Raw genomic sequence first — 14,218 nt, forward strand, 5'->3', positions numbered from 1 at the left:
CTGTTTGATCACTTCATTCTTATCCAGGTATTGACTTACATGTTGTTTAATAATTTGTTCAAAGATCTTTCCTGGTATAGAAGTCAGACTCACCGGCCTATAGTTGCCTGGGTCCACCTTCTTCCCCTTTTTGAAGATAGGAACAACATTTGCTCTTCTCCAGTCTTCTGGCACTTCTCCTGTTCTCCAAGAATTTTCAAAGATTATGGAGAGTGGTTCAGAAATTTCTTCTGCTATCTCCTTCAGTACTCTGGGGTGTAATTCATCTGGACCTGGAGACTTGAATTCATTTAGGTTAGCTAAGTGTTTCCTCACTATCTTTCTGTTTATAGATATCCTGGATTCTTCTATTCCCTTAATAGGACAGTGAATAACAGTTGGTGTTACATTTCCTTTCTGAGAGAAAACAGATGCAAAATAGGAATTTAAAAGTTCAGCCTTCTCAACATCCTGTCTTACCATTTCATCATTTTCATCCTGTAAAAATCCTATAGCATCTTTGACTTTTCTTTTACTTTTGACATATCCCCAAAATCCTTTATTATTGCTTTTGACATCTCTTGCAAGCCTCAATTCATTATCAGCTTTAGTTAATCTGATTTGTGCCCTGCAGATTCTGCAGACAGCATTATATTCTTCTTTAGATATGCCTCCCTCTTTCCATTTTATAAACATTTTTTTCTTCCTTTTTAGCATGTGCTTAAGTTCTGTGTTCACCCATCCTGGTTTCCTTAAATGCTTCCTATTCTTCCCTCTTTTCGGAATTGTTAACAACTGTGCTTTGAGAATTTCATTTTTCAAGATTTCCCATCCTTCCTGGACATTTTTGTCTTTAAGGATATCCAGCCATTGGATCCCTCCAATTATCTTTCTGAATCCCTTAAAATCTGCCTTTCTGAAATCTAACCTTGACGTCTGAGTCTTCACAGGTCTTCCGCCTCTAGTTATCCAAAATTCTAAAATAGCATGGTCGCTACCTCCTAGGGTTCCAGCCACTTTTACCTCCTCAACCATTTCCTCCCTGTTTATAAGGATTAGATCCAAGGTAGCAGTTCCCCTTGTTTTCTCCCCTACCTTTTGGAAGATAAAGTTGTCAGCAAGAGAGGATAAGAATTTCCTTGACCTGTTAGTTTTGCCTGAGAGAGATTCCCAACAAATGTCTGGATAGTTGAAATCTCCCATGACAACTATGTCATATTTTTTGGAGAACTTGGCCATTTGATGCATAAAGAGTTCATCCATATCTTCAGCTTGCACAGGCGGCCTGTAGTAAATGCCTACAATGGTGTCCTTTCCATTGTTCTGTCCTTGTATTCTTACCCAAACAGTTTCCACAGAACTCCCAGTCTCTGAAGCTTCAATCTCTGTGCAGATATACGCGTTTCTAACATACAATGCAACACCTCCTCCTCGTTTATCAAGTCTGTTTCTTGCAAATAAGTTGTATCCTTCTAGTCTTGTATTCCAATCATGTGTATCATCCCACCAAGTTTCAGTGATTCCAATGACATCATATTTCTTTTCCTGTGTTAGTAGTTCCAATTCTCCTTGTTTGTTGCCCATGCTTTGTGCATTAGTATAGAAACATTTTAGTTTGTGATTGGTTTCTCTTTCTCCAATATTTTTATTAATTAGATTCTTTCGTCTTTGTTCTTCCTTTCCACTTCTATTAGCAGAGTTCTCAATAGCATTTGTCAGGTGTATGGCTTTTTCTGGTCTTTTGCTTCCCTTCCCATGTTGTTCTAGTTTAAAGCTCTCCTTACAAGTGTAGCAAGGCGACTTCCAAATACATGCTTTCCAGTCTTCGTAAGGTGCACCCCATCTCTAGCAAGTAGTCCATCGTATAAGTAGTTCACTCCGTGATCCAGAAATCCAAATTGTTGCTGACGGCACCATCGACGTAGCCAGTTGTTCACCTGCAGAATCTTATTCCACCTCCTTGTTCCATGGCCATCCACTGGGAGGATGGAAGAGAAGACCACCTGCGCTCCCAGTTCTTTCACTTTCTTGCCTAAGTCTTCAAAGTCTCTGCAGATGGTTTCCAGGTCATTTCTTGCGGTGTCATTTGTCCCCACATGTAGTAGCAGGAATGGGTAGTCATCTGTAGGTCTGAAGAGTCCTGATATCCTGTCAGACACATCTTTAATTTTTGCACCTGGAAGACAGCACATTTCTCTTGAAGTTATATCCGGTCTGCAGATAGCGGCCTCTGTTCCTCTCAACAGGGAATCCCCCATGACCACCACTCTCCGTTTCTTCTTCACAACATCTTTCTTTCTCCATCCAGGAGGACTCTGAAGGCGTACAAGGTTGCTGTTTGTTGGCAAAGTCTTATCCTGATGTATTTCTTCATCATTTTCCTGCGTGAGAGCCTGGTACTGGTTTCTGAGCAGTATGGGTGCTGACTGCCTCCTGATCCTCCTGGTCCTCTTCTGTCTCACTGGAGAGGTGAGAGATTCTGATGACGTCACATTACATCATTCTTATCTATGGGAATAACAGATGGACAGAACTGGAGAGGTGAGGACTCTGGAAATGTCTGTAGTGAGATTTATTAATGTGTCTCTCCATAACCAGGATTACACAGTGGTGAAGAAGACCTCTAGTGATCGCTGTCAGGACCCTGTGTCTGAGGGATGGGGAAGACCACTGAGCCCAATCACGGGGCCTCCACCTCACCCCCTGATCCATGAGGACATCAATGACCAGAAGATCCTAGAACTCATCTACAAGATGATTGATCTGCTGACTGGAGAGGTGACACTGCTGGGAATGCTGGGACATTATACAGTAACACTATGAAGGGATCGGGGGATGACGGTATCATTGTATGTGTTAGGTTTCTATAAGGTGTCAGGATGTCGCTGTCTATTTCTCCATGGAGGAGTGGGAGTATTTAGAAGGACACAGAGATCTGTACAAGGACGTCATAATGGAGGTTCCCCAGCCTCTCACATCTCCAGGTAATAGACAGGACTAAATACACACGGCCTATAGTTATCTGTATGTAGAGAATGAATTCAGTCTCTGTATGTGTTTCCTCCAGATCTATCCAGTAAGAGGACAACACCAGAGAGATGTCCCCATCCTCTTCTTCCACAGGACTGTAACCAAGACGATCCCAGTGCTCCTCAGGATCATCAGGTAGATGGAGAGAAGGTGTCAGGAGATCTCCCCTATGATGTGTAGACGGCTGTGAAGGTCTTGTGCTCAGTCTTGTTTTATCCACCAGTATTATATGTTTTATACTTGTGTAATGAGAACGGTGGAGATGGCAGGATTAGAGCTGATCATAGATGGGACATCTCCATCTGTCGGTGACTTTTACAGTATTTGTTTCAGGGTGAAGATCTGACCCATATTAATACTACAGAGACATATGTGAGGGGTGATGAGTGGTGTAAAGAGGAGATTCCCACATATGACTACCCAGGTGAGTAGTAACCACTGAATGCAGAGAAGTCACAGATTCCTCTCAGTCACCGGCTGTGGCTGCTTTATCGGTGGTGTAGTCCGGCCGTATTACCATGATCACCATTTTGCCTCTAGACCACAACATTCTCCTCCACCCAAAACTGTTCAAATGACTTTGGGCATTGAAAGCCCTTTTCTATAGAACTTAAAACCTGGAGGATCCACCTACCCCCTGGTATTAGTGTGAGGGTGATCCCTTAAAGAGAGATCTATATGATTACTTGTACCTGACCCAATATAGGCCGAGTTTGCTCTTAAAGAGTCACACCGAACACAGAGTTAGGCCGGAATCAAACTACCGTGTGTGATGCAAGAAACGCATGAGTCTCTCGCATCAATATCCGGCGCTGCTGCCTGTACTCAGGACCGGAGCTGCGGCTGCATAGAAATACATGGTTGTTGATGCGACAGACTCGTGCGAGTTTCTCACATCACACCCAGTGGTGTGATCCCGACCTTAGATGTCTAATCTTTTCTCAGTAAAGGTTTGCACACAACTGAAGTTTATTCTCAAGACAAAGAGATAGTAACTAGCCATTCTCTCCTTCACATTAGGAGACGCTGACCGTTACCTGCCCAGATCTGTAACTATAAAGCCAAATGACAGCGTACGTAGAATGTGCTGACAAGATAGAAAATCACTTGAAGAAAAATCTTATGCTGGGCCTGTAAGAGAAAGCGGAGGGTAATGATGCTGTTGGCTTCCTAGATCCCTGAGATCTTATCGGATGAATCTTCTCTCCCTTCTGTGCTGCTCAATGTCTCATGGTCCCTACAAGACCAGGTCCAGTCTTTCTGGCCAAACTTTCCTTTTATGAGAGACAACAGTAAATGTGCAGTGAGGCCGAGTGTGAATTTCTGTCCAATAACAGCAGAGTTTCCCTTTATCCTGACTTGTATTAAAACCAACTAACTTCAAGGAGGATTGTGATAATCTCCAGGACAAACATTCCACCTGTGCCATGATAGATCTCTAAGCTGTGTGTGGCTGATGGCTGTAATATACATTTATTCCCGCCTGCAGGAGATGTGTTGGCTCCAGCCCTGGTGTCATGGATTTACTCCACGTCATACATTACATTGTTTTTGGTCCTAAGGAATTCAGATTACTGCACAATCTCTCCTGAAATGGGGAGCAATATTATTTTCTCTAATCTTCTGCTCAGGATCCATAGTAGCTCCAATGGTCCACCATAAATGAGGGCAACTCTGGTTTACTGTTGTGTAATCTGTATTTGTAGTTTTCAGTTAATGAGATTCTCGTGCTCTGGGGCGGGGCTGTGGGTGGGGCTGTGGGCGGGGCTTTATGTGGTGCTCTGATTCCATATTCCTCTGTATTGGCTTATGACAGGTCGCTGACCCCTCACTGACCTTCCCCCCATTATTACATAATGCATATAATAGCATTGATATTATTGTTGACTAGAGGTGTGCCCGATGTTATCGCATCGAGAGGGAAGTGTGTGTGTGTGTGTACATGTGGGTGTGTGTCCCGCAGCTGCCTGCGCACCCACCTCCGTGCAGTCACAGCCGGCAGGAAAGCGGGTGGTTTGCGGCCTGTGCTGGAGATGTGTGTGAGTACGTGTTTGTGTATGTACATGGTGGGCAGGCAGCGGCGGGGGGGATTCTAGCAGCGGCCAGCTGGCAGGAAAGACCGCGGCTTGCGGCCTGTGCTGGAGATGGGGTGCGGTGTCACCAGAGGGCGCCCGCACCCCATCTCCAGCACAGGCCGCAAGCCGCAGTCTTTCCTGCCGGCTGGGACAGAGGTGAGTGGACAGGCAGCGGCGGGTCCGGTGGTGGCGGGAGGGTCCCGGCAGTATCCTGCTGGTGGTACTGTGGAAGGGCCTGGTATCACCAGCGGGTGCCATATTGGAATACCTATCACTTTGGTATTCCAATATGGCAGTTGGCGTACTTTGCGGTGCGGCGCGGTGGATTGTGGGATTCGAGGACATCCAGACGGAAGTGGATGACAGACAATTTAAGGTAAATATATATATGTATATGTATGTATATATATATATATATATATATATATATATATATATATATAATGCCTATAATATTGTGGCTATTGTGAGGCTTAGAAAGAAAATTACATCCAGCAAAATGTCACCGGCGGCCCCTGCCCAGTAGCCTCTATCTCTTACTTATAGATGCTACTGCGCCGGTGGGTCGCCCTCCCAGGGCTGTGGGGTACTCGGTACATGGCTGGTATCAGCAGGATGTGTCACAGCAGCGGTGATCAGGTCCGTGGCCCTGGGCACCCAAGTAGAAGGGGGGCTGAATGGTGAAATGTAGTTGAGTAGATGAATAGTTTGTGACGCCACCTGTGGTGTTCGGCAAGTGTGATGTTAAGCCGACGCTGCATGCAGATCCTCTGGGACTGGTGATGTGTTGCAGCCAAGATGGTGAAGCTCCCCACAGGTGGAGCTGTAGTTCCAGGGCAGTGTAGATGTAGGGGTAGAGGAGAGGCGCAGGCATTGTAGAAGCTGGTACCCAGATGTAGCGGTGTGGGGTGTGTTGGCGCAGGAATAAATGTAGGACACTGGGGTATGTAGTTCCAAAGCTTTACTCACAGTCTGTTGTGCAAACAGGTGCCTGCCTCCGTGCTGTGTCCTCCGGGTCAGGGACTCAGTCAACCTCCAGGCAATATAGGATGCTCCCTTCCAACACTCCGCCATCATGTGCCTTTCTGAACGTCTCCTCTTATAGCGCCTGTAAGTGAAGTACTCCCAGTACTGAGTTACACTGGAGTTCCTCCTGTCCGATGTTCTTATGAACTTTCCTCGTACGGCAGACAGCTGTAGCCTGCTTCGGGGACTCCTTGCTTCCTAGTCCCGGCTCACTATCAATGTTGTTGTTGTGCCCCCAAGTCTGAGATGGGAGTAGCGCATTTACAGCCCACTACTCCTCCGGTGTCTGTTGCAGGACCATTAGTATCCGAACAACCTCGGAGACCGGGCCCCGGCCTTGCGCTTAGAACTTCTAGGAAGGGTTCTCCTCTGACCCACGTCCTCTGTTCTCTTTTACTCCTCACGTTCCGTGCTAGTCTTTCCTTCTTATGAAAAGTCAGGTTTCCGTTCAATGTCTTTCTCTTTCTTTCCTTTCCCGTGCCAGCAGGCTCAGATCACTGAGGTCTGCTGCAGCACCTCCTTCCTCCATCCCTCTCAGGGATCTTCTCTCTCTCACACTCTCCGACTGAATGCCTCACTGCACTCACTCAGCTCACTGAACTCACTGAACTGAAATTCTTAACCTTCCTGCTCTTTTATGTATTCTAACTCCACCCGCCTCCTAGCACGTTTCTTGTTCCAAGCAGGGAGCCGCAATGTGGCTTTGCTACACTACTGTGTGGTGAGGGGTGCAAGTGTTGGAGTGCGGTCAGGAGCTTCCACCTTACCTGGATGGTGGGGTACCACACCTCAGGAGGAGCTGCAGTACCTCGGTGGCGACTGAACCCTCAGGGGCGCCACACAGGCGCCGCCATCGCCGGTGACATTTTGCTGGATGTAATTTTTTTTCTAAGCCTCACAATAGTCACAATATTATAGGCATTATCACCAATAATATCAATGCTATTATATGCATTATGTAATAATGGGGGGCAGGTCAGTGAGGGATCAGCGACCTGTCATAAGCCAATACAGATGAATATGTAATCAGAGCACCACATAAAGCCCCGCCCACAGCCCCACCCACAGCCCCGCCCCAGAGCACGAGAATCTCATTAACTGAAAACTACTAATACAGATTAAACAACCACAAGACGGATTTCATCACCAGGTATCACTGTAATCAGTATAATGGCGCTGACCTGACAGTGTCTGTAGGTTACTAAGCACAATCCTGCTGACAGGGGCACTTTAAGACATCTCAGCTCTGCACTATTATACACAGTTCTCTATAAATGTGTAATATTTCTTCTTGAAACTCATCTGACAGAAAATATTGGCCCTTACAATAGTTTAGATTGTGACGTCACCGAGCCCCATACTCTAATTACCCCAGAGAGGTTTCACCACTAGCTGCTCATTTATTACTGATGGAGACTGTGGAGTTTGATCATTTCAGTAGTTCCTAATCAGGCCCCATTATTAGTATCTGACGTGTGTCACTTTATGTGGTGGTAAGTTTGGAATTCTTCACAAAGGATAATAGAAAACAAATGGATCTTACAGATTATTTTCCAGCTTCGCACTATACCCTATATACGATTGTACACTACTGTCTGGGCACATGGCAGTGTTCAGAAGGGAAGGAGCGCCATTTAGCTATTTGAATGCAGATCTTGCTGGAATAGTTTGCAGACACAATGTATTGGGAGCACTGTTCATGGTCACCTGGCAGCTCAAAAGATGTCCACCATGAGCATGCTTGGCACTATCTTCTCTGCTTTCCATATCCCAAGTATTGCCTTGCTCATGTGAAACATGGAGGAGGCTCTGTTATGTTCTGGGGCTGCTTTGATGCATCTGGCACAAGGTGTCTAGAATCTGTGCACGGTACAATGAAATCTCAAGACTCTCAAGGGATTCTAGAGAGAAATGTGCTGCCCAATGTCAGAAAGCTTGGTCTCAGTCGCAGGTCGTGGGTCTTGCAACAGGATAATGACCCAAATACACAGCTAAAAACACCCAAGAATGGCTAAGAGTAAGACATTGGACTATGCTGAAGTGGTCTTCTATGAGCCCTGACCTAAATCCTATTGAGCAACTTTGGAAAGAGCTGAAACATGCCGTCTGGAAAAGGCGACCTTCAAACATGAGACAACTGGAGCAGTTTGCTCTTGAGTGGCCAAAATACCTGTCGAGAGGTGCAGAAGTCTCAGTGACAGTTGCAGGAATCGTTTGATTGCAGTGATTGCCTCAAAAGGTTGTGCAACAAAATATTAACACTTTAGCGCCAGAAGTCAGTTTTTGCCTTCGTGATCGGGCCAATTTTTTCAACGCTGACCAGTGTCACTTTATGAGGTCATAACTCTAAAACGCTTCAAGGAATCCTGGTGACTCTGTTTTCTTGTGACATATTGTACTTTATGATAGTGGTAACATTTATTTTATGACTTTCATTTATTTGTTAAAAAATGGAAATTTGGCAAAAATTTTTAAAATTTTAATTTTTATGCCCTTATCAAAGAGTCATATCGCACAAAATAGTTAATAAGTAACATTTCCCACATGTCTACTTCACATGAGCACAATTTTGGAAATATTTTTTCATTAGGAAATTATAAGAGTTAAAAGTTGACCAGCGATTTCTCATTTTTGCAACAAAATTTACGAAACCATTTTTTTAGGGACCACTTCACATTTGAAGTGAGTTTGGGGGGTAAATATGACAGAAAATACCCACCACCAAAGTGAAATTCTTTAGCCTAACCCTAACTTTAGAATAAACCCTAACCCTAACTTTAGCCCCAACACGAACCCTAACTATAGCATTAACTGTAATCTGCCTTATCTGTTTTTCCATTGACAGATGATGGACCTGAGTGGGGACTTGTTTTTGTGAGATGAGAATTGGTATTATTTTCACCTACATAACATTGACTGGTTTCTTTTTATTTGATATTTGGGAGGCAGAATGAACAAACAGTTGAACACCGCACACTACTGGCTCATCCAACAAGGTTTTCTATTAGACTGTGAACTGTCATTGTCTTGGTAAATAATTAAAGCTTTTACATAGCTTGCCATTTTTATGGACAGTTTAAGTAGAAATGTTCAAAAATATAAAACTCAGGGATATTTTATTAAAAACTAATTGTTTTTTTCTTAGCAGATGACTGTACCAGGAGATCAGAGGGACAGATGACATCTACAATTTTTAAATCTGATGATCTTGAGATCCTACAAGATACAACTGAAGTGATTGCCATTACTCCAGATATACCATCATCCATTCACAGCAAAGATCTGTCATCTGATCCCATGAAGCAGGTCCCATCTTCTGATTCATTACTGACTACTAAGGAAAATCAAAGTAAAAAAAGAGGCATTAAAAAACAAACTGCTCCTACAGCAAAGAAGTCATTTTCATGTTCAGAATGTGGGAAATATTTTAACAAGAAATCAAAATTGGTTAATCACCATAGAACTCACACAGGGGAGAAGCCTTTTTCATGTTCAGAATGTGGGAAATGTTTTAACAAGAAATCAAAATTGGTTACTCACCAGAGAACTCACACGGGGGAGAAGCCTTTTTCATGTTCAGAATGTGGGAAATGTTTTAACCAGAAAGTGAATCTTGTTCAACACCAAAAAACTCACACAGGGGAGAAGCCTTTTTCATGTTCAGAATGTGGGAAATGTTTTAACCTGAAAGGGAATCTTGTTAAGCACCAAAGAACTCACACAGGAGAGAAGCAATATTCATGTTCAGAATGTGGGGAATGTTTTGCAGTTAAATCACTGCTTGTTTCTCACCAGAGAACTCACACAGGGGAGAAGCCTTTTTCATGTTCAGAATGTGAGAAATGTTTTAAACGGAAAACACATCTTGATCGCCATCAAAGAAACCACACAGGGGAGAAGCTTTTTTCCTGTTCAGAATGTGGGAAATGCTTTAACGAGAAATCAAATTTTGTTATTCACTATAGAACCCACACAGGGGAGAAGCCTTTTTCTTGTACAGAATGTGGGAAATGTTTTAACAAGAAATCAGATTTAGTTATGCACCAGAGAATCCACACAGGGGAGAAGCCTTTTTCTTGTACAGAATGTGGGAAATGTTTTAACAAGAAATCAGATTTAGTTAAGCACCAGAGAACTCACACAGGGGAGAAGCCTTTTTTCTGTTCAGAATGTGGGAAATGTTTTGCGCACAAATCATATTTTGTTAAGCATCAGAGCAGTCACACAGAGGAGAAGCCTTTTTCATTTTCTTAATGTGGGAAATATTTTACTTTTAAATCAACTGTTAATAAACATCAGAGATGTCACATAGGGGAGAAGACTTTTTTCTGTTCATAATGTTTGACTAGATTTAACCACAATTAAATCTTCTTAAATGGGTTGTCTCTTGTCATTCCTCATGTTTGCTGACAAAAGGATAAAACTAAACTTTATTAATTTCAAATGTAAAATTATACAAATAATTCACCCCCTGAAGGTTAGTCAGTAGGTGACTGAGGCTATGTGCACATGGTGCGAATTCTGCTGCAGATCCGCAGCGCATTTGGCCCTGCGGAATCGCAGCAGAACTGCATGTGATGTACAGTAGCATTAAAGGCTATGTAAAACAAAATCCGCAGTGCACATGCTGCGTTTTTTTCCGTGCAGATTTGGTGTGGAATGAAAAATGCAGCATGTCACTTCTTTTGTGCGGGTTTTCTGCAGTTTTCCACCTGCTCCATTCTAGAAATCTGCAGGTGGAAAACTGAAGGGGAAAACCGCACAAAATATGCAGTAAAATCGCACAAAAAATGCACTAAATCTGCAGGAAAAATGCAGGTCATTTGACCTGCGGATTTAGAAAATTTTGCGTGGAAAATTCCAAAGCAGAATACGCACCGTGTGCACATAGCTTAATAGAAAAAACATGTATCCCACATTTCCAAGCCTCTCATTTCTACGGGTTTCATCGTCCTCACCAAAGGCGACTCATCAAGAGACTATTTAATATTGACCTATATTCAAGCGGGACTAAATGAAAAAAACAACAAATCATGTATCATGTTATCCGAAACAGTCAGAAAACTAGCCCCATATTGGCAGACCCCAGACCGCAAACTATATACTGTGTAAGTTAACAATATCGTTATAGAGACTAGGGATATGTGCAGTCATAATGTCTGGGAGATCTGTGCCATTATTTAGTATGAATATGGAAATGATCTCTGACAGGTAAGTGTTCCCTGAGCGGTATATACGGTATTTTCACATACTATCTATTCCTGACACTGGAGTGGCTTATAAACTTCTGAAGTATATAGTTTGAGGTCTGGGATCTGCCAATATGGGGCTAGTTTTCTGACTGTTTTGGATAACATGATACATGATTTTAGGGTTTTCTTCATCTAGTCCAGCTTGAATACAGGTCAATATTGAATAGTCTCCTGATGAGTCGCCTTTGGTGAGGATGATGAAACCCGTAGAAATGAGAGGCTTGGAGAGTGAGTGTGTATACATCACCTCACCCTATACACTGAACTGTGGGGTACATGTTTTTTCTATTAGTCACCTACTGACTAACCTTCAGGGAGTGAATTATGGGTATAGTTTTACATTTGGAATTAATAAAGTTTAGTTTTATCATTTTGTCAGTGAATCTTCTAATCAAGGAATAGTTACGTGTGTGTATATATATATATAATGTATATACACTACCGCTCAAAAGTTTGGGGTCACCCAGACAATTTTGTGTTTTCCATGAACACTCATACTTTTATTAATCAAATGAGTTGCCAAATGAATTTAAAATCTCGTCCAGACATTGAGAAGGCTAGAAAAAGATTTTTATTTGAAATAATAATTTTCTCCTTCAGACTTTGCTTTCATCACAGAATGCCCCCTTTGCAGCAATTCCAGCATTGCAGACCTTTGACATGCGCACCATACGGTCAAGCTGCTCCCACAACAGCTCAGTGGGGTTAAGATCTGGTGACTGCGCTGGCCACTCCATTACAGATAGAATACCAGCTGCCTGCTTCTTCCCTAAATAGTTCTTGCATAATTTGGGTCATTGTCCTGTTGTAGGATGAAATTGGCTCCAATCATGCGCTGTCCACAGGGTATGGCGTTGCAAAATGGAGTGATAGCCTTCCTTATTCAAAATCCCTTTTACCTTGTACAAATCTCCCACTTTAGCAGCACCAAAGCAACCCCAGACATCACATTACCTCCACCATGCTTGACAGATGGCGTCAGGCACTCTTCCAGCATCTTTTCAGTTGTTCTGCGTCTCACAAATGTTCTTCTGTGTGATCCAAACACCTCAAACTTGGATTCGTCTGTTCATAACACTTTTTTCCAATCTTCCTCTGTCCTATATCTGTGTTCTTTGGCCCATATTAATCTTTTCCTTTTATTAGCCAGTCTCAGATATGGCTTTTTCTTTGCCACTCTGCCCTGAAGGCCAGCATCCCGGAGTCGCCTCTTCACTGTAGACGTTGACACTGGCGTTTTGCGTGTACTATTTAATGAAGCTGCCAGTTGAGGACCTGTGAGGCGACAATTTCTCAAACTACAGACTCTAATGTACTTGTCTTGTTGCTAAGTTGTGCAGCGGGGCCTCCCACTTCTCTTTCTACTCTGGTTAGAGCCTGTTTGTGCTCTCCTCTGAAGGGAGTAGTACACACCGTTGTAGGAAATCTTCAGTTTCTTGTCAATTTCTCGCATGGAATAGTCTTCCTTTCTAAGAACAAGAATAAACTGTAGAGTTTCACATGAAAGTTCTTTTTTTTCTGGCCATTTTGAGAGTTTAATGGAACCAACAAATGTATTGCTCCAGATTCTCAACTAGCTCAAAGGAAGGTCAGGTTTATAGCTTCTCTAATCAGCCAAACTGTTTTCAGCTGTGCTAACATACTTGCACAAGGGTTTTCAAGGGTATTCTAACCATCCATTAGCCTTCGCCTTCTTTACACAGTTAGCAAACACAAAGTGCCATAAGAACACTGGAGTGAAGGTTGTTGGAAATGGGCCTCTATACACCTATGACGATATTGCATTACAAACCAGACGTTTGCAGCTAGAAGAGTCATTTACCACATTAACAATGTATAGAATGTATTTCTGAATCATTTAATGTTAGCGTCATTGTAAAAAACATGGAAATTTCTCAGTGACCCTAAACTTTTGAACGGTAGTGTGTGTGTGTATATATATACCATCAAGTAAATGTCCAGAAGAGACAATAAAGATATATGGCGCTTCAGCATAAATATTTAACTCCAATCCTTCCTTATGATAACGTAAGGACAAAAGAAGAGATCCATAAAAATAACATTTTTGTTTCAAATATTAAAAACAACAATTTATGTAAAATTAAGCAGAATGCCTCAAAAATCAGGACGGAACAACTCGTGCAAAAATCAGTGGAAAATACAAAGCTAATGAATGCCCATATATCCAAAATTTAATGCCAAAAAATATGCAAATAATTATTTATCATAAAGTGCACAGTGCCAGATATATGAAAAAATATATAATTCTTCGACTAAAACGAAATTAAGGCATTATTTTCCATTAATTGTGCCACATCATATAAGGTCAAAAGACCAAACAGCCACTTAGCATAGACAGTATTCACTACAATGAACAGCTGAATAGATGACTGCTAAGTAATCCCAAAAGTCAATAGCAAGAGGTGTGAATAGGGAAAGCAGTGCATCTAATTCACTGATTATACCATGCCATGTAAGGTAATAGACCAAAATGTCACTAATTCTAAACAGTATGTATACTATAATCAGCTGACTGAGTGAACCCTAAATAATCCCAAATGTCGATAATAAAAGTTATAAGTAGTAAAGGGAGAGCGATTCACCTGATGCAGAGTCGTGACACCCTTCCTGACACCCAGACACGTGTTTCACCGCTCGGCTTCTTCCTATATATAAATTTTCTCTGAACTCATTCCTCATGTTTGGCCTCATTAAAATAAAAACACTCATACTCCGCTGGCGTGCCGGTTCCACTTCAGCGGTGTTGAGACTCACTGTTCCGGGGCTTATGTGAGGTTCTCACATCACACGAGCCCTGCACCCAATCAGCGGCAGCTTCACTGTTCCTTCCTTCGG

The 14,218-nt window shown here is 42.6% G+C and overlaps 1 protein-coding gene across 2 annotated transcripts; it reads left to right on the forward strand.

The window, feature by feature from the left end:
* The first annotated feature begins 2,311 nt into the window (after window positions 1–2,311).
* LOC141072499 (uncharacterized) lies at window positions 2,312–10,490 on the forward strand. 2 transcript variants are annotated; one of them, XM_073559775.1, is made up of 6 exons: window positions 2,312–2,448; window positions 2,578–2,757; window positions 2,840–2,963; window positions 3,047–3,144; window positions 3,343–3,433; window positions 9,256–10,490. In XM_073559775.1, exons 1-6 carry the CDS (start codon window positions 2,395–2,397, stop codon window positions 10,362–10,364), a joined length of 1,656 nt encoding a protein of 551 aa, XP_073415876.1. In that variant the 5' UTR covers window positions 2,312–2,394; the 3' UTR covers window positions 10,365–10,490. The 2 variants fall into 2 exon arrangements, with proteins under 2 accessions (XP_073415876.1, XP_073415877.1); XM_073559776.1 differs by having other exon boundaries at window positions 2,313–2,448; window positions 9,259–10,490.
* The last annotated feature ends 3,728 nt before the right edge of the window (window positions 10,491–14,218 follow it).

The sequence above is a fragment of the Dendrobates tinctorius genome, unplaced genomic scaffold, assembly GCF_039654945.1.
Source record: "Dendrobates tinctorius isolate UK_male_01 unplaced genomic scaffold, ASM3965494v1 ptg000274l, whole genome shotgun sequence".
Lineage (NCBI taxonomy): Eukaryota > Metazoa > Chordata > Amphibia > Anura > Dendrobatidae > Dendrobates > Dendrobates tinctorius.

What these genes read in the sequence shown, in the direction of transcription:
- LOC141072499 (XM_073559775.1), top strand. Translation starts at nt 2,395, where the DNA reads ATGGGTGCTGACTGCCTCCTGATCCTCCTGGTCCTCTTCTGTCTCACT. An exon ending in CCAGCCTCTCACATCTCCAG is followed by an intron (nt 2,964 to 3,046) that starts GTAATAGACAGG and finishes TGTTTCCTCCAG; the next exon opens with ATCTATCCAGTAAGAGGACA. An exon ending in TCCCACATATGACTACCCAG is followed by an intron (nt 3,434 to 9,255) that starts GTGAGTAGTAAC and finishes TTTTTTTCTTAG; the next exon opens with CAGATGACTGTACCAGGAGA.